Raw genomic sequence first — 23499 nt, forward strand, 5'->3', positions numbered from 1 at the left:
TCTTAATTACTGTCTGTTAATAAATAATACACCATAATTATGTTTGCACCCAGCAAATGAAATTAGCATCATGATCCATGTCCAGTAACCTGCTAAAAGGCACCATGGCTGCTAAACACTAATGTCGCTATATCTATTGAAATGCTAGCTTACACATCTAGAGTCTTACTCAGCCTCTGCCATTACTGTGACTGCTTAAAGCCCTGATTTATTGCAATTGTAATTTTACATCCCCAGTTGCAGTAACAATAGTTTTTTTTTCTTTTTTTTTCCAAAATAATGAGAAGATGAACTGTGTAACATTACAGTAGCTGTAATTGTCTATAAAAGATCCAGACATAATGACATCTCTTAAAGTACTTTTCTATAATGCAAAACCACAGATCATTTTAGAAGATAACCTCAGTGAGCCTCCATAAACCAAAGTACTGTATATCTTTCTATATAGAAGATCTCAGAATCTTGCTGCATCTGCAGGTTTAAATCTGTCACTGGTGCTTCATTTTTTTCCAGCTTTGCATAATAGAATTAAGGAGTTATAGACTTTAATGGAAGAGTGCAACATTTTGGACAAAATAAATAATTGATCTAATATGTCATTTTAGCCCCATTTTTACCCCTCAGCCGTTAAAGGCTAATGGGGTATAGTTGTCACCCAGGTGGGCATGGAGGGCGGGTGATGTGGACACCCAAGTTTGTGAATGCAGTAACTTGAGAATAAGGCAATGTAAGATTTTGAATTTGATACCAAAGGCGTAGCTACTAAAAATCTCAGTTGAGTTTGAATCTCAGTGACCTCAACCTCAAGATCAAGGGTCAGAGGTCAAGCTTGCTGAAAAACCTTTGACTATGAAAACTCGTGAATGAAGCAGTGTAGCAGTTTTAAATGGATACCATAGGTGTATCATAGTTTGAATCTGTGACCTTGACCTCTTGGTTGAGGTAAAGGGGTCAAATTTTCTGAAAATCCTGTATATGCGAATAACTTGGCTAACTTTGAAATAACTTTGAAACCGATACCTCAGGTGCATACATAGGAGGCTGAGGGCTACCACGGGTCGCTGCCAGTATTTTTGTTTTGTTTTGTTTTTTCCAGGTATCTCATGTACTCACCCACTTGGTGGAAAGACTTAATTTGTCCCTAATGATTCATCTCTCATGCAAAATATATCCATATGTGACTGCCATACATTTGTGTCTGTTATAGAAATCATTTTTATCCAGTGTTTCAAGTACCTACACACATAGATCATTAAAGTTTTCACAAGCCTGCAGCATCCTGTGAAAACCTGCATATGACTAAGTTTATATCATGATTCAGTAGCTTGTAGAAAAGCTTTTAGCAGCAGTAAATTGAAGTAGTCTTTTTCTATATTATTTTATCAGACTGTCAGTTTTTGAGGGACTTTTGGTACGGAAGCGTTTATGGTCTGAAAAGTTTCCTAGTCCTGTTACTATAAAATAAGTCCAAGCCATCATCCTTCCACCACCATTCTCGATAATTCGTATGAGATGTTGACACGTTGTATTTGACTTTCAGCAGAAGTGACGCTGGCATTATGACCAAACATCTCCCACAAGGTCTTGTCTGACCAAAGTATATTGTTCCAAAGGTCTTGTGGATTGTTCAGATGCAACTTTGTAGACCTAAGCTGTGCTACCATGTTCTTTTTACAGAGAAGAGGCTTTCTCCTGGCAGCTCTTCCAAATAAGCCAAAATTCTGTCTTTATGTATTGGTACTGTCGTGAACTTTAACTTTTGTTGTGCTGAGGCCTGTTCAGTTTGACATGTAGGGTTGTTTTTTTGGGGTTTTTTTGCAATTTCTATAAGAATTAGACAGTCTGAATCGGATTTGAGTTTGCTGAAATGTCCACTTCTGGGAATATTGTGGCATTATGTCAACATGTGGTCACTTGCTGATCAGTTAGTGAAGGGTGATTTGCAGCACCTGGCTGATACTTTCCTTCTTAATTCCTATGGAAGCAGTAAAGGTGTACTTAGTGTTTCATAGGGCTCTGAAAGAGTGCAGTGAAAACTTCCTTTTTTACATGACTGTAATAAATAGGACTTTTATACGTTTTTGTTTGCCCTTGTTATGTCACAGGGTCACAGAGCTCAATGCTTTTATCCTGCCTAATTACTATAAATATAACTAAATTTTCAGTCGTCACATTAGGCATTTTAGGTATTTGCAGGTTATTCATTAAAGTAATTTTCTTTCTAGTGATTTGACTGCACCATTTAATTTTTTTTCTTTTTTTTTAAGAAATAAAGAAAGACTGAGTGCGAGTGAACTTCAAACTAATGTTCCTGTCCCAGTTAAAAGGATGTGAAAACTGATTATCAGTGGAAGGCTGGATGGATGCTAAATGTTTGCACTTTAGATGTTCAGTCTGAATAAATAACATAATCAAGCTTGTCTTTTGTGTTAAATAAGTGAAAAAAATGATTGCAAGTGAAGTTAGATTAGAAATCTAATGAAATTGTATGAATCTGTTTAAAGATTTGTTGGAAACAAGTCAGAGTATCTTGAATTATGATCACTTACTCTCCTATTATGCATCAAGAAAGTGAGACGTGATTAAAAAATTATTTAAACAGGAAACAGTTAAAATGATCCTACTGACGTGTAAATATTTCTCATTCAGACAAAACATTATATTTAAGGAAACAGACTTTTTAATTGAATCTATTAATCTCAATTTCAGTTTCTTATTAAATTAAATGTATATTTTACAACCTGTTTAACACAAGTTTTGAACACAAGCTGCACACAGTTACTACCTCAAAAGGTTTCTCACTCCTAACACTGCTGAGTTTCTGAACAACAGAAAGCATAATTTCATTCTGACAGCTTAATGGAAATAGTATTTAATTAGTGATCTGTATATATTCTACTCTGTCTGTTTGCATTATTTAAGATACTTAGAAAAGGAAAAAGAACTAGAATCACACAGAATCAGTTCTTAAGTGTTGACTAAACAGTTTTGTTCATTTTAAAAGCAAGTATGAATCAGCTAAAGGATTTTTAGCCTTTCCCAAGGCTTCTTCAAAATTGCTTTAGTGTGAAGGCAGCACTGCTGTGCGCAGTCTTGGAAAAATGAGGACAAAGTGTTCACAGTGTGGGCACTGTGCGGAGCTAATATCCAGATGCCAACTATTTGCTAAATAGCCACAATCTTTGATGATGTCTCTCCAGTGTGGGCTAAACCATAGTATGCAATCAAACCAGAAGCACTGCCTCCCAGGCTCTGCTAAATGGGAATGACAAAAATGGAGATTAATTGCCCAAAATCATTAACTTTATTTGTTAAACAACATCCCCTTTAGGTCTGTTAAAGGCCAGTGTTTCTCAAACTATTCCTCAGCTTTTACTTCTTTGCATAGGGTCCAAGAGGTCCAGATGGCCCAGTGGGGGAGAAAGGATCTACAGGAATAAAGGTGAGCACATGGTCAAAAAAATCAAAGGTGATGCTAGTTACAAGATACGCAGAGTGTGATGTTCAGTTGATGTGTAGGGATTCATTGCTGCTAATATTATTCTGCAGCTGCCTTTGAGGAATGTTTGTCATTAGGTTTCCTGATTACGCACATCAAACATGCTCCATGAAAAACAAATGGCTCAAATTTCTGCAGAGAAATCATGAGAATTTTTACAAGAGACTTTGTTCTGAAGACTGTGGTTATTAACTGTTTTTAGCATCTGAAGAATCTTCAGAGGGCACTCTTGTTAAAAAACAAATTTAACAACTGAATCTTAAATCAAAGAGCATTAAAATATTGATGGTGCTGGTAGTGCTTGTCAGTGAGAAACACTTAAACTCTGGGGGATTTGAAAAAGCTCAGTTAACCGATGTTTTTTTTTTTTTTCTTTGCAGGGCCCTGATGGTCCACGAGGAAAATTGGGCCTCCCTGGAGACATGGTGACCAAATTTCTTCTAACAGTAATTTTTTGCATTAGCACGAATCCTGGTTGCATTTGATCATTTAGCCTTCCAGCTTTCTCAGAAATAGCATTTCAGATAAACGGGCACTGTTGATACTGTAGAAGTTCAGTATTTAATGTTGCATGTATATCATGATCATCAGTTTTGGTTCCGCTGTGATGGAAGCATGGTGCTACTCCAGCTGTAATGTCCTCAGTTGGTTCACAGTGTTCTGCAGATTCTTAAATTAACAAATAATTCATTTTATTACACTTTTGTAATGTATTAACCATTATTAGTTGAGCAGTGAGCATTGCAAAAGTTACATAAATAACCTTCCTGTCATTATCGGGTCAAATCGCCTCAATTTACAACTTAAAACACTCATAAATATTGTGTTTTACATCTGATTGCCTCAAGGCTTTATGACATCCTCCACACTATGCACTTGAAAATATAAACGTGATGACCCTGGCCCCTGACCCCCTGAATGGCCCACTGAACGACTCATTGAACTGAATTTGGTGGTGAAAAATGTTTGTTATGCTAATTTAAGAGCTGCTAAAACTGACTAGTCAGTTCTGACCGGAAACACTAAAGTAAGAGGGTGGGGGTGCACAAAACTGGAGGGATAAAAGTAAAAATACAGTAATGTAAAAATTGTCAATTAAAAGTAAACACGTTTCTTCAAATATAAATCTAAAGTAACTGACAGCAAAGATCGTTTACACTTGCAGCAATTTATTTTCGTACATGCAGCAACAGGTAGGTCCAGCAGTTCAGCGGTGCAAAATCACAATTTGATCTTATCGTGTTAAAAGCATTGGCACTGTGATGGGAGAAATGCATTTTTTTCTTACCGAGGCACCCCCACCCTGGTGGTAGAGACTAAGATAAGAGGAAAGGAATTGAGGATGTGCGGTTTGGAAAATGAGAAAGGGGCCAAGTTTGGTGTGAATATATACAACAGTTGGTGAGATATGATCTCAGGTTCTGTTTAATATCAGTTGGCTGTAACAGTCTTAAAGCTCCATTAGATCATTTTTGTGAGTCTGGGTTTGAACACAATCAGGTCTGAATTAGGTTATTTTTTTTTAAACTTATTGATAAATTTCAATATGACTGTCACTTCAATTATTTGACATGAAAGCTTTGCAGTTCTTACTCTTGGCACCTCCTGGTTATTTGGCAAATACATCAACAGTTATTAGGCATAAGAAAATAATGAAAGCAAAATGCACTCACACAAATTTGGGTCCAGATTCCATTTACCAAACTTGACTCTGATGGATAGAAACTTTACCAAGATAATTTCCTGTTTGTCAGGAAATGGTTGTGGTTCTAGTGGCTATCAGAGATTCCAATGCAAAACGTAGCTGTAACGTTAAACCTAATCGAGGATACAGAGAAAGTGAACCAAGCCCTGTCCTAATTTTAACACATGGAAACAACACAATTATATCTAACTGGCTACTCACATTTCAAAACCTGTTTTTCTGTGTGTGTCATTGTCTGCAGGGAAGACTTGGTGAGCCAGGTGAATCTGGGCCTAAAGGATTTCAAGTAAGTTATTGGGGCTAACAAAGCTTTCTTTTAGGTCAGTGTTGAATTTGTTGTAAGCAATAGTAGTGGATAAGACATAGGTGTGGGGGGGGGTTATAGCATTTCAAAATATTTATGAGTACCTGGAGTGTGGGTGTAACAAATGGCTATTATTTTCAGGGTATCCAAGGCCACTCTGGACCTCGAGGAGCCAAAGGACTTGCAGGAGAGCCAGTGAGTTTTAGTACTTTTTTGAAGCTTTAACAATAGCTGCTTTTGTTGGTCACATTTTTTCTCTGGTGTTCACTCCATGTGGTTCAGTTATGCAAAATTTAGCTGTTGCAGAATTTCTTAGAAGATACGTCATAAATCAGTGTCTCATTGTCTACTATAACTCAGAGCTCTGTAGCAGCTACTATGCACCCTACGTGCCCCTGCATATTTAGACTGATTTTCTTCATTTTTGACCCTACTTAGGAACTTCTATCCTGTTTGAAAAAGCCTTAGACAGCCTAATCCTCTTTCTCTCATGCTTCCCAAATCTCACAAACACAAGCAGAAAAGTAGTGAGTTGGAGACAAGTTGATTTACACCATCTCCTTCCTCCTTCCCTGGCAGCCCAGTTTTTACATCTTTTAGGAGTTTTGGCTCTGTGTTGTGATGGCTGCAGATTAACTTATCTTCACAAATCCAAACTTTCTGCCTATTACTTGTTTCTTTTCACCTTTTCTTTTTACTCTTTTAATGTCACTTTCAGAGGTTTGTCCAAGATTAGAAAATGCTCTTAACCTTTGTATTGACACTCCTGTTTTTCTTGCCGCAGGGACCAGCAGGGCCACCAGGAACGACTGGGCCACTTGGGGAGATTGGGCCGAGTGTAAGTTGATCACACAGTCTGTGTAAAACCTCCAACTGACTTTTACATTTGGATAGAATAATAAAGCCGTGACTGTTCCTGACAGGGGCTACCAGGGAAGACCGGAGAGAGAGGACCGCCTGGTGATCTTGGAGAGAAGGTGACGAGGATGATATGTTGTCAGAATTACACTTTTTTTATTGAATTATAATATCAAAACTGCCTTTGATGATTTAATCATGTCATTTGTGTCTCCAGAAAGGTCACATTGTTTTAGGTCTACTCTGGGATCATTGAGAAATTGTGATTTATTTGCTTTATGCTTTACAGAAATATGCAGTACTGAATACATTCAGACTCATTTTCCCCAAATTATCGGTAGCATAAAATGTAAAGAAAATCAGAATACAGTGATTAGCAAGTTAAAAAGTATGTAAGTTGGTACAGCAATGGTACAAGACTTTATTTATTTATTTATTTTTATTATTTTAAAGCCTGTATGTATCGATCAGCATTAATGGCACCTATGTGTCCATATTACTTGTGCTAAAGCACCCCAATACCATCAGGGATGTCAGACGATCTCTCTCCTCTTTAAACCAAAGGATGCGGTTTCCAGGATTTCCAAAAAGAATTTAAAATCAGGCCACAGGATTTTCCTGTCTTTTTTCCATGCATAGTGAGCTCAAGCCCAGGAGGCAGCAGCAGTGTTTCTGGATCTCGTTTATATGGTTATTCTTTTGCCTAATAGTTTTAATTTGCATTTGTACATGTAGAGATGAACAGGGCTCAATGGCAGCGGGTTTCAAAAGTGTTCCTGAGCCCATGCAGGGCTCTGCGCTACAAAATCATGCCTGCTTTTATTGCTGTGCCGCCTGAGAGTCTGAGGCCTTTCATTTCGGAGGCCTTTCAATTCTGGCTTGTCTCTTGCATGCATAGATTTCCATTCATTCTTTGAATATTTTAATGATGCTATATATAATAGATCAATTCAGTTTTAGTTATACGGTGCCAATTCACAACAACAGTTGCTTTGTATTGTAAAGTTCCAACAATATTGGAGAGAAAATCTCCACAATCAGATGGTTTAGTGAAATCAACAAACACACTAAATCAAGTTTAGTGTGTTTATTCTATACACGCCAATTTCTTAAACACGTAAAACAGATCTCAAACTTGTAGTAAAGATAAAACTTGTATAACAAAAAATAGTTCTCCAGTTTCCACAGGGTCTCATTTTTCTGAAAATAGTTTTGTACACAGCCAGAAAACACTGTAGATACTTTGGAAAGGAAATATCATGTGACAGTATATGTCATATAGTCGAGGTGCAATGCTCAAGTTAAGAGGGCATCATCATAGTTGAGGGCATACCCAACAATGATGGGTAAGGCTGTGTCTGTCTGTTTAGACTTCTGCTACAGGTCATTCTATGATGCTATGGATATATATAGCTGAGATTATTTGACCCTGCAGTGCTTCTATGACAAATGTTTTTCCACACAACATATGAGTTCAGAAGGTCTACAACAATTTTTATTTGAGAGGTATCTGTCAGACTAAACTCCACATGAAATCCGAGACTCGAGGTTTTTCATTACAATATTGCACTGTAATGGGATAAGTGTTACTCCCTTGACCCGTCAGTGGGTTTAATGTTGATGCACAGGAATAACCTACTGGATTTGGACTTATCTACCGAGATAGGTATCGACCTGTGAATACAGTGTAGTTGCTCAAAGTCCAAGTTTTAAAAAAGTAACATTAATTCCAACGCTGTATGAACTGCTCTTTGTATATATGTGACTGTTGTGTTCCTGTATGCTTTTTATCCACTCAGGTTGCTGTCTTGCCATTGTTAATAATTTCACTACTTTTCAGCACAAAAAGTAGTGAGTAGTAGTTTTGTGCTGGCAGATTAAGTTAAGCTATTAGTTTTTACTCCCATGATTTACATCATAGTACCCTTCATAACAGGTGGCACTGATTAAATTTGTCCTGTTGATATCAAAGATTGCATGTTAGACATTTAACACATTGATGGTAGCTTAACGGTCACGCTTCACTGTTTAACAGGGTGACATTGGTCTACCTGGTAGCATCGGCGAACAAGGCTTGATTGGCGAGAGAGTGAGTTTCCCAAGTTTTCTTTCTGTGATGTCTTAATGATTATGATGTACTTGATTTATTTAGTCTGCACCAAAATCGACACAAAGTGCTAAATGTTTGAGAGTGCATTTACATCTGTTTTTGCTTCCATTTCATTACCGTCTTTGTCATCAGGGAGAAATACAACTATAATGTTTTTGTGATTTGTCTGTCAGGGTGAGCCAGGCATTGATGCGGAGGTTGGGCCAAGTGGACCTGATGGTGCCAAGGCAAGTTTTAAAATACTTTAAAAATATAAAAAAGAGATGTGTATTAACTGTTTTTAATTGTACAGTCATGAGTCCCGGAGTGATTATAAAAACATTTATCAAGTCTTCAGCTAGTAGTTAAATAATTGTTATTAACTTCGACGCTGATTAATTTTATCCTGAAGCTGTCGGTGAACTTTGCGAACTTTCCTGTTTACGGTAGCAGCTTACTGTAATTAGAACAAGTCAAGTATTGTTTGTGAGATATTGGCCTTTGTACAATTGGAGTACATTGTGTTGATGCTCAGTGAAAACAGATAGCAAGCTATTTTAGAAGCTCTGCTGTCTGGCAGATAGTGTGACAGAAAAAAGAGGAAAAGCATAAAAAGTGTGCCTATTCAGCAAAGCCAAAATGTTGGAAGTACGGCTGATGGACCCACAAAGCGCTTTTTGCTCTGTCCACGTGCTAAAATGTGAGCTGAGAACACTGAGGATTAGAAGAATCAACCTGAGATTCTTTTCAGCTTCATGCTGTACAGGACTTTTTCTTCTGTTCAGCGGAGTAAACTACTTTGAGAGGTTTCTGGCCACAGTGCAGCTACCAGAAGAGATTAGCAGCTTTTGCTGTAGTTTGAGGAATGAAAGGGGAGTGAAAATCGGTGCATTGTAGTGGTTTATTGCAGAAATATTATGTAAACCATCAACAGAAAATCACAAGATTAAACTTTTAGAAACAATGTTTACCAAACTATGTAATTACGATACTTTGACATGGTATGGACCCCATTATATTTGTTTTCACTGAAATGTCTTGCAGTCTTGTCTCGTCAGAGCTACCAGCCAGTATTCTGTTTGAGAAGGTGGCAAAATGTCCCTGACTTTGCCAAATAAATGCTTCCCCTGTATTATAGTGTTATTAGCTCATTTGGCTAAAGTAACAAACTACCAGTCAGAAACTAATCAAACTTACGGACGATGATTGCTGAATGTGTCTTCACCCAAAATCGTTCTCAAGGTTCTGGTCACACTGTACGGGCAGTAACCTGTGAATTGTGATGGATCATGGGCCGATGACTTACACATAAAAATCCTGTAACAGATAACGGAAATACTAAACAGCCTGCATTTAGATTAAAAATAAGGATCACAGCCTCTGATTGTTGTTTCACCATTAGTCAGCATTAGTTCACAATTACATCTTAGAATATGAACATGGTTGTTCTGTGATAAACGGGGAGCAATACAGACCATACTCTGTAAGTACTCTGTACTCTGTAAGTAATCAATTTTAAATAATCTTAAAATTGATTCTGAAATGTCCTGGAACCTAATGTAAAAGGGCTAGATCAGGAGTAATGAAGATCACTCTTCATTCCCTGCTAATAAATGTTGACTGATGACTTAATAACAAAGTGTTAATTAAGGGTAAGGGGTTGTGGGGTTGGAGTTTTAAACATGTGTTGATGTTTTAGATGAAGAACATTTTTTGAATTGCTCTAATTTTATTTTTAAAGAACTTCATGATGTCAGTGCTCGTTAGCACTAATGCAGCCACTCTGGATCAACAGGGGTTGAAGATCGTGGCACGGCTAAGATTATAGTGACTATGATCGTGTTGCCTTTGAAATGGTTGCTTTGAAGGCAGGGACCAGATCTGTGACTACTCACAGTTAACTTAATTACTTACATTCAGGGCACAGCCAGAACCTCATAGATTTGAAACAGCAATTGAAAAATGTCTCCAAGATACAGCGAGTGCAACACAGTTGCTGCAAAACAATGACATAGATGCTCTGCATCCTTGATTTTATATAGAAATAGAACCAGAATAGAACCAGTTAAGTCATGCAAACAACATGACATGCATGCACTGAGTCGCAGTCATTGTTGAAGGCTGCCTCAGATTGATTGCAAAATTGAAACTGTGTCTACATTTATAGACAACAATTAAATGCAAACCTTTACCAATTTCTCTCAGTCTCTTTTTCCAAGTCACAAGGAGGTTGCATTTTATTTTTGCTCTGTGACTGAACCACAAAGGACCATGAAACCTGACAGAACTGTCAGCCTGACTACATTGCTGGAAAAAAAACTGAAGTTGTTCTCATTTTCCTCTGTTAATAATGGCATAATAATAATATGCCGTGTTCTCTAAAGTCTAAGTGCGTTTCTTGGGACTCTTCAGTTCAGTCTTGCATTCTAATGAGATACTCATTTGGGATAGTCTGTTTTATTTCTCGTTACTTTACATGAAGAAGCTCCACTATGCCTTTTCCTAAAAAGTACTGTCAGACAGCAAGACGGGTAGACTTTCTTAGAAGACGACATTTCTGCTGTAAAAAGTTAGACGGCCAAGAAATTGTCAGTGAACCAAATCTGTCCTCATGATAATTTCTGATGATGTAACATCATATTTACAGCCAAACTTTGTCCTACTTTCTTATGATACTTGATACTCTGGGAGCACAAACACCTTAAAGAATATGTCAAGTCAAAATGACACTTTTATTTTTTTATTTTTTTATCTCTGAAATATTTCCAGTACGGTGCCTGTTCGGTCTAATAAATTAGTCATGCTTTTGTGTCATCCTGGCTTAACGGCTGTAGCTCTATTTACAAGCTTGGAAACTGCAGCTAGCTCAGAGTGCTGGAGTAAGACTTTTAGATACAGTTAGCTGTACCGCTTGCCTTTTCTGCACTTAGACGTCTGTTACTGTACAGAAATGCTGAATACCATTCAAGATTTTATATATAACCTGAAGCTCTCCTCGGAATCAAACTCCTCAGGCTGGTAGATATTAACTCCTTACACTACCAGCAGGCATCTCCATCCGCTGTTGTGCAGGCCTCTCAGTGGGCAGTATCATTAATGGCTTATAAAACACTGTAACATATTTATTTTGGGCTTGTAAAATACTTTATTGGATATAAATAATGATACTTTGTTCAAATATATGAAGCTATGAATGTTTGTAATTATTGTTACAGTAATCCAGTTTATTCTCACTCAACTGTTAGATCATGGTTTTCTTCTTTTTATTTGACTCGTTCCACTCTTCCCAGGGTGAAAAGGGGGATGCTGGTCCTGAGGGCACCACAGGAGACAGGGGTGAATTTGGCCTGAAAGGAAAGGAAGGACCCCCTGGGCCTCCTGGGCTTGTGGGCGTGAGGGTGAGTGTTTTGGCAGCCAGCTCCAAATTTCATTCAGTTCCAATAAAAAGACAGCTCTTTTGGTCCACTAGAACCCTGTTTGATTTTCTGTTATCAGGGTCAGGAGGGTAAACCTGGCAAAATTGGGGAAAGAGGAAGGCCAGGAGAAAAGGTTTGTCAGTTCACTTGCTTGAAGATAAATACATCTTTCAATCTTGGATGTCTGTCAGTTTACTCTCTTGCACTGGGAGTTAAAATGTTCTCTGCTGTAGTAGTAAACAAACAGAAAGGTCTGTAACCTCAATAAGCACAACACTGAAGGTGCTTGTCAAGTAGAGTTTTAGCATTAGATGTTTGATTTTGACAAACTAACTGCACAACTACTTAGGGCTATTTGTATGCTCAGTGAATAGCTGCTCATTGATGGCCTTTCTCCAGGGGAGCAAAGGTCAACAAGGTCATCTGGGTGAGACTGGGCCAGCCGGTGTGCCGGGAGAGCTAGGATTTGTTGGGCAGAAGGGAGCAAGAGGAACCATCGGACCAGTGGTAAATTCTTTACAGTAGAACTAAAAGACTTAATTAGTGTGTTTGTATATATGGGCTAAATATATATATTTCCCTAGGGTGCTCCAGGGAGAATGGGCCAACAAGGAGACCCGGGCATATCAGGTTACCAGGTAAGCCTTTGTTTAAATCAAGCATCTAATTGTGGGGTGTTATGAAAAATGAGAGACCCGAGGGGAATATTCAAACAGCCAGGTTTTCATCTTCAGGCTCTGTACAGACTCACATAAAAAGGGATGTTTTTTCACGGGTCATTGCGATGATTCTTGCGTACAAAACGATCCCTATGAGTGGCACCTACTCCAGTCAGAGAATATATGAGACGACGATCTATAAAAAATATAACAGTAAAATGCAACACTATTACTGCATATAAGACGGAATAATATCATTAACCTGGGGATTCATCTTATCAAGTAGTAAAATAAACATTTTCATTCAAGTTAATTATTTTATGACTGTATGCACGCTATTGAAGTAAAGGCCAGTGACACTATTGGATGCAGTCGGATGTTTTTTCTGCTCTTCTTCTGTCTTACAAACATGTCACACTGTCAAGCTTAAGGTCAGAGCTTGCTGTTCTGAAATGAGGTTGGGTCATAATCGTATTTTCTTGTCATAGGGTCACGCTGGACCACCAGGCCCACTGGGACCACCTGGGCCAAAAGGTGAAAAGGTACATTCCCAGTCTTATTTACTGCCTCTAATAGGCAGTTGCTCTTTGTGTCTAATGAGCTCTTCCTAACAATGTATGTAGCACATTGTCTTTGAGTACATGGTCAGGAATGTTTTTTTGGGATACACATGAACTTCAGTTGTGTCTCTAATTAGTGCTTCCTGTGTCTATCTTGTTGTCCTTGCAATATCCCCAAAGTCATCTCTAATTTCATCAGTGATATGAACTAGGACACACCCAATTAACTCAGTGTATCAAGTGTATATAATTAGCCAAGCACCTGGACTCTTCTGCACATGATTTTGGCGAGATTAGCCACATAATTTGTGTTTATTTGACAGGAGCAGCATAGAATGTAACTCACTGCACCACAGTTTTAGTGAGATGCTAATTTGCAATTTTTTTAGTCCCTTGGCAGAAGCCATCTGGATGTGGATATTTGTCATTTTCCCTTTGCCAATATCCTAGATATGATGGCTATGCTTGTGCTCTAATTAAATCAATATCATCCAATCACATGGATGATTGCAAAATTTATGACCGTCAATAAAAAATACTGCAGATAAATACAGATCTGTCACAGTTCTGTTTTGATCATTTTTGCTACATTACATTTTCGTTCATTTACTTGGCCCCTGCTCAGCCCTAATTATACTTCAGCTTTTTATTTTCCTTTCTGGGCTCTTCAATTATTTATTTCATTTGATACATGCACAGCACATACCTATTAAAATTATACACATATCTGTGGCTATTGTTTAATGAATCTCATAAAGACCCTGGAACAAATATTGGCTCCATTTATGTAAAATGGAATCATTGTGGGTAATAGTGCATGTAATGATTTGCCATCCATATAAAGAGAGCAAGCCATGTGTTTCAAACAAAGCATGCATTGATTTTGCAAAGACCGCTGGATTTAAGGGAAAATCTACTGATTGCGGTTGTTTTTTTTTCTATGTTGCTCAATTAGGGTGAACAGGGAGATGACAGCAAATTAGAAGGTCTCCCAGGTCCTGAAGGTGACAGAGTGAGTTTCCAAGATTTAGCAGTTTTTCAAGTGCTGGTTCTCTGTGTGCTCTTCCTGATTGTTTATTATGTTTTCCAATCTTAATCCAGGGTCATCCTGGAGACAGAGGAGAGAGAGGAGAACCAGGTGACCCAGGGCAGACTGTAAGTAAAGTTTAAAAGAAAGTGATATGCTCCTCTTTTTACATTATTTTTGGTGCAAACGGGGTTAAAATCAGTATTGAAATGAAGAAAATAAACATTTTCAGGGTCAAATAGGTTTTGATGGAGCAAGAGGGGAACCTGGTGCCCCTGGCCTTCCTGTAAGTATACTTTTTCTTGTAAACTGTAAAACTCAGTTGTATGAATATTGTGTAAAATTGTCCATAAAAAAAACTGTGATCTTTAAATCAAACACTAATAATCATTTCAGGGGAAACCTGGACCAAAGGGACAGCCAGGACTGAAAGGATCCAAAGGTGACCAAGTAAGGACATAAATAGTTGCAAGATTTTACATTTATGAGTAACTTAATCACCTCTTCCAATATTACTGGGATATTATTATTACTGTATTTTCTTTTATGTACCCGTGTCTGAACCTTGACATGAATTCTTTGTGTTTCAGGGTCAGAAAGGAAAATCAGGGGCAAGAGGTGCATCTGGTACCAAAGGGCCACCAGTGAGTTGGACAAACTCCTTGTCTGCTTATATAATGAAACCTTAACTTAAACATTAACATAAAGTTTTCTGATCGTCCAAGGGTCCCGAGGGTTCTACTGGTCCACGTGGGGTTGTTGGGAGGGAGGGACTTGAGGGTCCACCTGGTATGGATGGCCAGCCTGGCATAGATGGAAGTAAAGGCGTTAAGGTGAAGACACTGTCAGTGGTGCCTGTTTCATTGAATGAAAAGAAAATATTGCTCATTAATTGCCTCCTGTATTTAGGGGGAGCAAGGAGAAGATGGAAATGTGGGCTTTCCTGGAAAACCTGGGCAGCAGGGTGAAAAGGGTGTAACAGGGCTTCCTGGAAATCAAGGATCCTTTGGTCCAAAGGTGATGATGATGAAATGATGCTTGACAGCTTGCCTGGCTTTGATCATATTCATAAGGAACATGTTAACAGCATAAGAATCTTTATAGACTGCAGTGCAGGCAAAATTGTTGCTGATATTACTCGTAATTGCCAGAAAGCTTTTAATCTGCTATAAATGCCTCCCTCAGCAACATAATGCTGCCTTTATATGTGGAGCCTTATGTAATTTCAAAGGCTGAATGCTGCATAAAGTCTTTATAATGTTTCTCAGAAGACCTACTATCCATTGCAATAATGTCGGGAAGTTTGTGTTGGAAAGTATCAATGAATTGCCACAGTTTTTGTTTGCATGTCCTTGCAAATATTATATAAGATGCAAATATGCAAGACAAACAGAGAGGCTGTATTTATGAGATCTGCAGCATTGGACAGTTTTCACCTCGCTGCCCCACTCAGGGCATCAAGTTGCATTCTAATTTTGTTATATGTGATGATCTAAACATAAACATGCCAAGTTTTGATGAACTGTAGCTTGGTTCTTCTGCATCTAAATCTAAACCGATTTAAGGGACACCCAAACGAGAAAGCAACAGGCCAGCACAACTGTATTTTAGGTTAAGTTTTGCTACTGATACTTGCTACATGATTAGGGACCACACTAAATGCAATTAGCAGTGCCTTATCACAGAAAACATGAAGTAGGTGCTCGCTGAACTATAGTGACTTCTGTATTTTTGTTAAAGTATCTATACAGAGGTTATGGCATGGATGTAAAAACGATTCTCGTGTGATTGTATTTCTTCTATAGGGCGAGAAGGGGCTCCCAGGACAAATTGGTCCAGCAGGGAAGAGAGGATCCATTGGCGGGATGGGATTACCAGGAAAACAAGGAAATCAGGGAGTTAAAGGGCAACTGGTTAGGGCTGACAACTCAAATTCCTTTATAGGACAGCATTCTTTTGCTAGGGAACAAAATCCATACTTTCCCTTCCTTCTTTTTTATTAGGGGGATACTGGCGAACAAGGATTTCCGGGGGTGTTTGGTCTCTTTGGACCAAAGGTAAGCTTCTACACATTCTCCATTTAGAAGTGATGACCTCAGGCCAACATTTTTAGACTGAATAAAGTTTTTAACCTTTAGAATAGGCTTATTAAAGTAATTTGTGGGTTTAAGTCACCTTAAGGCTGAAAAACTTTTTTAAAGTTTAAAAGTCTTAAGTTGTCGAGAGCTGCATAATATTATATGATTTTTGGAAATATTAGACATGAAAGCTGTTTGGTATTACTGTAACATGCCTCAGGATGACATCTGCTACACCATAAGTTTTACTTACAACACTGCTGAAGTATATATCATTACAAGCTGAAGAAACAGAATAGGCTTTATAGGAGTCTGAGTCTTTAATTTAAAACCCTGAGAGTGATGTTGGATATTTTCCTGCAGTGGGGAGTTGAACAGGAGTGTCGAGCTTTGTGCCGGTGCTCGGTAGAGTTTATAATGGTCGTTCTTACTCAGAAGAAATGGGCAAGAATAGTTAAAGCGAGTTCTGGAGTGATGTTACGTTTGTAATGTCAACAATATTGATAACTATAATAAGTATAAAATGTAGTGTTTTTGTAATGGCACTTTTTATGGTCAGGGCTTCTGTAAAACACTGTGCTTCAAACCATTTACTCCTTTTTTATATACATATTTAAAAGTAAAACTTTCTAAAGCAACTTTTTAAATGGGATATTAAAAACATAGTTTTGTTTGTTTGATAAAATAATCTGCTGATCTGTATAGTGCAGTAAAACATTATTTTACTGTATTAATATTATAAAATGACTATTATAATAGTAGATGTATAAATTTAATGCACATGGGGCTTTGACACAGACACAATCTTAGACCTGCTTCTTAATGAATTGCAGCTAGAGACATTTCTTCAGCAGCTTTAATGGTGATGGAGGAGGACAGTTTAAAACTGGCATATAGCTGTTTAAACATATTAACATCAGACAATATCATGAGAATCAGGGTTTCCCATCATCCAGTTTCCCACATGTAGCACACAGCTTTGGATGTGTTCTCACTACTTTAAATAACATGTTTGGTTTAGACAAAGAAATACAGATACTATTGTCTTTTTTCTTGTGCTTGTTTCTAGGGACCTCCAGGAGACACTGGGCCAGCAGGGATACAGGGACCAAAAGGACCACGTGGTTTGATGGTAAGATGAAGATTAACGGTAGTTTGGCAACTCGGTGCAGTATTTCAGCCAATGTCTGTGCACTGAACTCTCACAAACTGCACACTTGGCATGAAAATTAAGTACCGCTTCATCAGATGCTACATCATCCGTCCTCAGTCACTTACATGCTTCTGCTTTCCAGGGTATGGAGGGTGCTTTGGGCCCCGTTGGCATCATTGGTCCCAGCGGTCATCCTGTATGTACCTCGTATGTCATCCCATGTGCCAAGCTTTATGTGACTTCTCCCTGGTTTTTTGGCAATGATGGAGTGATCCTTTGTCTTGTTTCTCTCCATCAGGGACCCCAGGGTGACAAAGGAAGTCGAGGGGAGACGGTGCGTGGCGCTGTTTTGATGAATCCTTTTCTGTCTTTACTGTGAGCACAGAATAGGATACTTAGTATGGAGACAGCACACCGCTCAGCCTCCTTTGCCCTCAGGACTTTTCATTTCCTATTGTGTTCCACTGTTTGTTGTTACACTCACAGTGACACTTAGCTGCTGTGGAAATCCTGTCAGGGTGATAAATGTTGGCTGCTTGCTCCTCTCAAGCTTTTTAAGAGGTTTGTTGAGCGCTCATACACAGGGATAATTCGCAACCTCACTCTTAAAACGCCAACAACATTCATGTATGGGTTTGCCGTGTGGAAATAGGATTTGCTGTGTGGAAATAAGATTTCTGAGTGTAGGCTTGCAAAGAAGCAAGAGGGCAATTCAAAATACAGTAGATAAAGACTGTCTGTTGAATTGGTAGCACTAAGATGCCATTACACTGTACAAGATAATATAATGTCGTCTCTGCACTTATATTGATTGTATTGCTTTCATCTCTCTAACAGGGGACGCAGGGACCTAGAGTGAGTAATTAATCACATCTGTAGCTTTTACATTACTTTTTTAAAGCATGAAAAGAAATAAATGACCTTAATCACTTTTTATAAAAGCCAAGTTATAAATATTTTGAAGCCTAATGTGTGAATGGAACTTTTTAGGGATCTCCTGGTCCTCGTGGACCACCTGGACCAACCGTGAGTTCTTCTTTTTCTAAGGCAGATTTCTGTTTCAGACAATCTGGGGTTGATTTCGATGTTTAATGCGTGTGGGGGGAAATGCCAGGGAAAATTATGTTTAGTTGAAATGGATGACTTGTATTTTCCAGAAAATATAAATAAATTAATTGATCTCTGGCAAAGACAGCATGATTTAGTGGCAGAACAGACTGAGACACGCTGAGAGTAAAAAGTAGGAAAACGTGGGATTCCCTTTAAGTCTGCTGGAAAATAATTTGAAGAATAAAAAGTCATTTGTACATCTACACTTTAAACTATAAACATACGGTGCTATTTACAGGATAATCTAACTAGTTACACCTGCTTTTCCCACCACTGTGATCTAATACAAATAGCTTTTGGCTAGCGGCTTTTCTTTTCTGCATTTGATACGCTTTATTTCCTGCTTTTTCATGCCTCATTTCCTCTGCATTCATGATTGTGTCTTATCTGCACGTTGGGAGAAAATTAAACACCACCACCGACAGGGTAGATCAGGATTTACAGAACTATTTCATGAACACAAATGCACTAAACGGCTGTTGTTGCATAAATGCAGATAAGACAAAATAAGTTGTAATATAACAGGTTTTTTTCTGTTGTTTTCTAGGGGCGTCCCAGTTCTGCCCTTTCACTTGTAAGTGTGTTTCACCTGTTTTGTTAAACTGGATTTTTCTGGGATTAATCACATAATGCAAGCCCAATAGGTTACCTTCATGCCTTGCAACTTTTTTTCTGGCAGAGAAATGAAGCCCTCGGTGCTGCTTTTCAAGTCATTATTGATTCCCATGCTGCACTGAGACAAGAGGTTTGTATTGATGGAAACTATGCAGCTAAAGTTAATTGGGTCACTGCAGCAGTACAGAATATAGTCATGACTATCACAGTTTTCAAGAATAGCTACAAATAAACCAACAGTTAACAATGAAATGAAGTTTCATATACTTAAAGACAAATTTCAAAACCTCAAGTGATTTATTTATGTGCAAATCAGAATTATCCGAGCATGGACCTGCCCATGTTAGACCAGGGCAATGAGATATTTAAGACGCTGCAGCATCTCAGCACTCTGATCCAGAATCTTAAGAACCCGCTGGGAACCCGCGACAATCCTGCCCGAATCTGCAGAGATCTCTACAACTGTGAGCAGAAGATGTATGATGGTGAGGAAATATTTAAACAGGACCATCATTTCTGCACACATATGGTCTCTGTTTATGTAGTTAAGGGTTGTTTTCCCATCCTTCCTTCATGTTGAAAGGCACTTACTGGATTGATCCAAACCTCGGATGCGTAGCTGACACGATTGAGGTGACGTGCAACTTCACTGGTGGAGGACAAACTTGCCTGAAGCCTCTCACAGTTTCCAAGGTTAGGTTATCTATTTGAATCCATTTGCCTCAGCTAGATACAATATCCTGTAAAATGTAAATACATGTCACTTAGATACAGACAAGATTGCTTTGAATACTATGCAGACGGTGGGTAAATATCAAATCTACGATTGCTTGTGTCTTTGTGGAAAATGTTTTCCTCGTGTTGGCTTCAGAAAGATTTCTGAAAAAGTAGAGAGGCTTGGGGTTTAAGATGGGCCATGTGTGTGCATAATGACACTCGTGCAATAAATAAAGGAGCACAGCTGTTCAATTTCTGGCTCTGCACAATAAACTCTAGGACTATTTGGAAAGATCACAGTTGTAGTGAATCTTAAGGCATCACATTTGGTCTTCAGACTTGGCCAAGTCATCATCAAACACACACTGAGTTGGCAAGTAAATCCTCAGACTCTGAAAATACCCTTTATCCACTGATTCTTTTGTCATTTCAGCTTGAAGATATTGCAACAAAACACCGAATGGCACACAATAACACAAATATGGACTGATCTATTTCCTTGGTAAACTGTGAATATAATAACAGGGTTAGATAGTCATAATTAAGGTACAATCTGTGATCCAGATGTACCTCATTCAGATTCATAGCAGAGCTGCAGTCTGTTATCAACATCCAAACAGATTGTGCTCAAGTCTGTCCATTAGAAAGACTAACAATTGGTTATTTTTAATTGTAAATTAACAATTGTTAGGGGTTGCTATCATTTATCTTAGTTTAACTGCTTTTCTGAACGTACTATAGTACATTTACTGCAAAAATCATGGTCAAAAAGAGTAAATGATGTAAGATGAAGCCAATACACTCAGTATACAGCAAATTAGTTTGTCATAACACCAAGTCGTCCAGATTCTGAACTTGACCTTTTCACCTTTTCACATTTAAAAGCATTGAGAAAAATCTACTTACTTTATAGTTGGACACCGGGGTCGGTCGCATCCAGATGAACTTCATCCACCTTTTGAGCACTGAGGCTGTGCAGCACATCATCATTCACTGCCTCAACATGTCTGTGTGGGCAGCAGGGCCTTCCCTGCAACGTTCATCCACAGCTGTAAGCTTCAAGGCCTGGACAGGGGAGAGGATTGGAGCAGGAGACCTCCTGCAGCCGCTCGTACCCAGAGATGACTGCTGGGTATGCGTCGTTACCGTTATGGCACTGAAGTCAATGCAATACTCAGTACTTTGGTCTTAATTGTATTATTAATGTATGTATTTTTTTTTGTACAAAGCAAGAAATGTTTTTTTTTCCTTTTAGGGCAGCGGTCCCCAACCTTTTTTGCACCACGGACCAGTTTATGTCCGACCGGCCTTTAAGGTGTCGCGGATAAATACAACAAAATAAAACCAGCACCGGTACCAAAAAAAGAAGATTCATTCATAAGATGGGAAAAGACCCAGGGAAACCGAGTTAATGATAAAAACACTAAAAAAAATAACCTTGAAAACCATAAATTTCACACCCGAGCCTCAACTCTTGCGGTCCGGTACCAAACGACTCATAGACCGGTACCAGTCCGTGGCCTGGAGATTGGGGACCGCTGTTATAGAGCATCACATGCTTTAAAGACTTTATGACAAGTTTCTCTAAAAACATAACTTAATTTTTTAACAGCCAGCTGCCTGTTTCATCAGTTATACAGAGATACTGGTTAACCAAGTTTTTTGTTTAGTTTTTTTCTTTAAGCCTTCATGCTTCACAAAGCTAATCACCTTTTCACCCCAGCTCCATTCTTCAATATTCAACCTAATATTTTGTGGGTTAATGCAGTTTGGTTTGATGTGCTCAAAAAAAGGAATGCAGCATTAGCCTTCTTTCCATAAATCTTGTCCCGGTTACTTTGGATAATCCACAAAACTCTTTGTCAGTAGTTTCTGGAAGGAGCATTTCTTTGGTAGAAAGTCATTCCAATTAAAATTATTCCCAGTGACGTCTGAGGATTATCGAGAATAGACTGCTTTTTCAGTGAGGGGCCCAGTTAAATTCCATTTACCTCTTTTTGCACTGGTTTTGAAGACAGTGATGGATATCTGAAAATGAGCTGATAAAATTGTGTCAATATAGAAATGACACCAGGCGACGGAGAACTGAATCTTTCATGCAATTTTGTGATTATGTCCCATAACACTATGCAAATCTGGCTTTCAGATCAAGGATGGGCGCTGGCATCAGACGCATTTTATCTTCCAGAGCCAGGATCCAAACTTACTCCCCATAGTGGATGTGCACAACCTCCCAACTGCAGAGCCCGGGGCACACTATCACCTAGAGGTTGGACCTGTGTGCTTCTTATAAATAACTGTGGCACGCTCCTAAAAGCAGTGACTTCATGGAAGATTTTGGATTAGGGAGAACAGCACTTCAGTGATTTGCGAAAAAGAAAAAAACACAAAAAAAACAACCTCCCATTTTTTTTCTCCCCAAAATATGCTTGGACTGCAGAAACAGGAGGGGCGCCAGATAAAGAAGGCCCGTTGGAATCGCAGAGATAAGACTTCTGGCACTAATCAGCATATGCAACACAATAAGCTCCTTTTGTTAGAGACTTGTTTGTGTGACACAAGACCTGGATGCCCCTTTTGGAAGGAAGTATTATGAACGTCTCATTTCTGTCATCTCTCAGACCACGGTGTATCATAGTTTCTTCACGGTCTGACTTGTATGGAAATACAGAACAGTTCAAATTCAGTTACTCCTTCTTTCAATGTTTAAGTATTATTTAAACATGTATATGTACTGTATATTGTAAGATAAAGTGCAATAGTTATTGTTACACAGCCTTTAAGGATACACGGTATCAATGTCATATCACTCATTCAGGTATAGTGTGCTTCAAGCACACACACACAGTCTCCAGGTAAGTCTTTTTGAGCCTCTATTAACTGTCCAGTGCTATGAGACACCACATTTATGCGGATATCTTCACACAAATAACTGCTGTGGGGTGCCTTAAATGTCAAGGTGGAGCAAAGATTTCTCGTGTGAACTGAAAAAAAAAGTGTCAAGATGCTACCTCGTTCTGTTCCTCCCATCCCGCAGCAAAACAAGTCGTTGCCTGATATGATCTGGGATGACAGAGGTGACACCTGGTGCTGCCGCAGTCGACACGCGTATGATAAACTCTTGTCAGCAAAGCTAGGTCTGTGCTTTTAAAGGGAAGACTGTTACGTATACATACAGGCCAAATTTCTTAAATTATATTTTCAAGGTATTACCATTTTCAATATTCTTTGTATGATTCTGACAAAATAATTTAAGTTTGTCAAAATGTAAATGTATAGCTATGCAACATTTATTATCAGTGGATTCTATTTAAAGATTATTTAAAATCTTCAAACTAGGCACCGTTTTAGGATTGTATTTTATTTTTTTGTCATTCGGAGGTTTAAAGGTTCTTACTGAAATATGCAATAATGATAACAACTCAGAGGATTTTTTTTTGTTTTTACACTATACAACTCTTAACTACCATGGTACACAAGCTAACAGTGTTTTGGTCTGTACAGACATTTAAGTCTAACGCCTCGATAGGTAATTTGATAAAAAGTCTGAAAGCTTTGTTGATAAGTAGCTTTCTGAGTTTTTCTTCAAAGGAAAATTTTCAAACGCAACAAAATAAATGCATTTAAACTGCCTGTTTGTGACACTTTACTTTCCTTTTGTTCATTTCACACCTGGAAATTTGATGTCGTGCCAGCCACTACTACCATT

General features: G+C 38.4%; 1 protein-coding gene across 1 annotated transcript in view; it reads left to right on the top strand.

The window, feature by feature from the left end:
* The window catches only part of col27a1b (collagen, type XXVII, alpha 1b), a 65323-nt gene extending 41900 nt beyond the window's left edge, over nucleotides 1-23423 (top strand). Inside the window, exons 29-61 of the mRNA XM_084945936.1 lie at nucleotides 3389-3442; nucleotides 3880-3924; nucleotides 5446-5490; nucleotides 5650-5703; nucleotides 6293-6346; nucleotides 6432-6485; nucleotides 8402-8455; nucleotides 8650-8703; nucleotides 11746-11853; nucleotides 11951-12004; nucleotides 12271-12378; nucleotides 12456-12509; nucleotides 13019-13072; nucleotides 14046-14102; nucleotides 14192-14245; nucleotides 14350-14403; nucleotides 14514-14567; nucleotides 14708-14761; nucleotides 14843-14950; nucleotides 15027-15134; nucleotides 15923-16030; nucleotides 16121-16174; nucleotides 17265-17327; nucleotides 17491-17544; nucleotides 17647-17682; nucleotides 18186-18203; nucleotides 18339-18374; nucleotides 19006-19032; nucleotides 19138-19203; nucleotides 19390-19558; nucleotides 19657-19766; nucleotides 20704-20922; nucleotides 21937-23423. Of these exons, the coding sequence (XP_084802062.1) occupies nucleotides 3389-3442; nucleotides 3880-3924; nucleotides 5446-5490; nucleotides 5650-5703; nucleotides 6293-6346; nucleotides 6432-6485; nucleotides 8402-8455; nucleotides 8650-8703; nucleotides 11746-11853; nucleotides 11951-12004; nucleotides 12271-12378; nucleotides 12456-12509; nucleotides 13019-13072; nucleotides 14046-14102; nucleotides 14192-14245; nucleotides 14350-14403; nucleotides 14514-14567; nucleotides 14708-14761; nucleotides 14843-14950; nucleotides 15027-15134; nucleotides 15923-16030; nucleotides 16121-16174; nucleotides 17265-17327; nucleotides 17491-17544; nucleotides 17647-17682; nucleotides 18186-18203; nucleotides 18339-18374; nucleotides 19006-19032; nucleotides 19138-19203; nucleotides 19390-19558; nucleotides 19657-19766; nucleotides 20704-20922; nucleotides 21937-22083 (2388 nt within the window). The 3' untranslated portion in view covers nucleotides 22084-23423. The remainder of the gene's footprint in view (nucleotides 1-3388; nucleotides 3443-3879; nucleotides 3925-5445; nucleotides 5491-5649; nucleotides 5704-6292; nucleotides 6347-6431; nucleotides 6486-8401; nucleotides 8456-8649; nucleotides 8704-11745; nucleotides 11854-11950; nucleotides 12005-12270; nucleotides 12379-12455; nucleotides 12510-13018; nucleotides 13073-14045; nucleotides 14103-14191; nucleotides 14246-14349; nucleotides 14404-14513; nucleotides 14568-14707; nucleotides 14762-14842; nucleotides 14951-15026; nucleotides 15135-15922; nucleotides 16031-16120; nucleotides 16175-17264; nucleotides 17328-17490; nucleotides 17545-17646; nucleotides 17683-18185; nucleotides 18204-18338; nucleotides 18375-19005; nucleotides 19033-19137; nucleotides 19204-19389; nucleotides 19559-19656; nucleotides 19767-20703; nucleotides 20923-21936) is intronic.
* The last annotated feature ends 76 nt before the right edge of the window (nucleotides 23424-23499 follow it).

This window comes from Perissodus microlepis, chromosome 12 (genome assembly GCF_051167445.1).
Source record: "Perissodus microlepis isolate ML-2025 ecotype Zambia chromosome 12, ASM5116744v1, whole genome shotgun sequence".
Taxonomy (NCBI): domain Eukaryota; kingdom Metazoa; phylum Chordata; class Actinopteri; order Cichliformes; family Cichlidae; genus Perissodus; species Perissodus microlepis.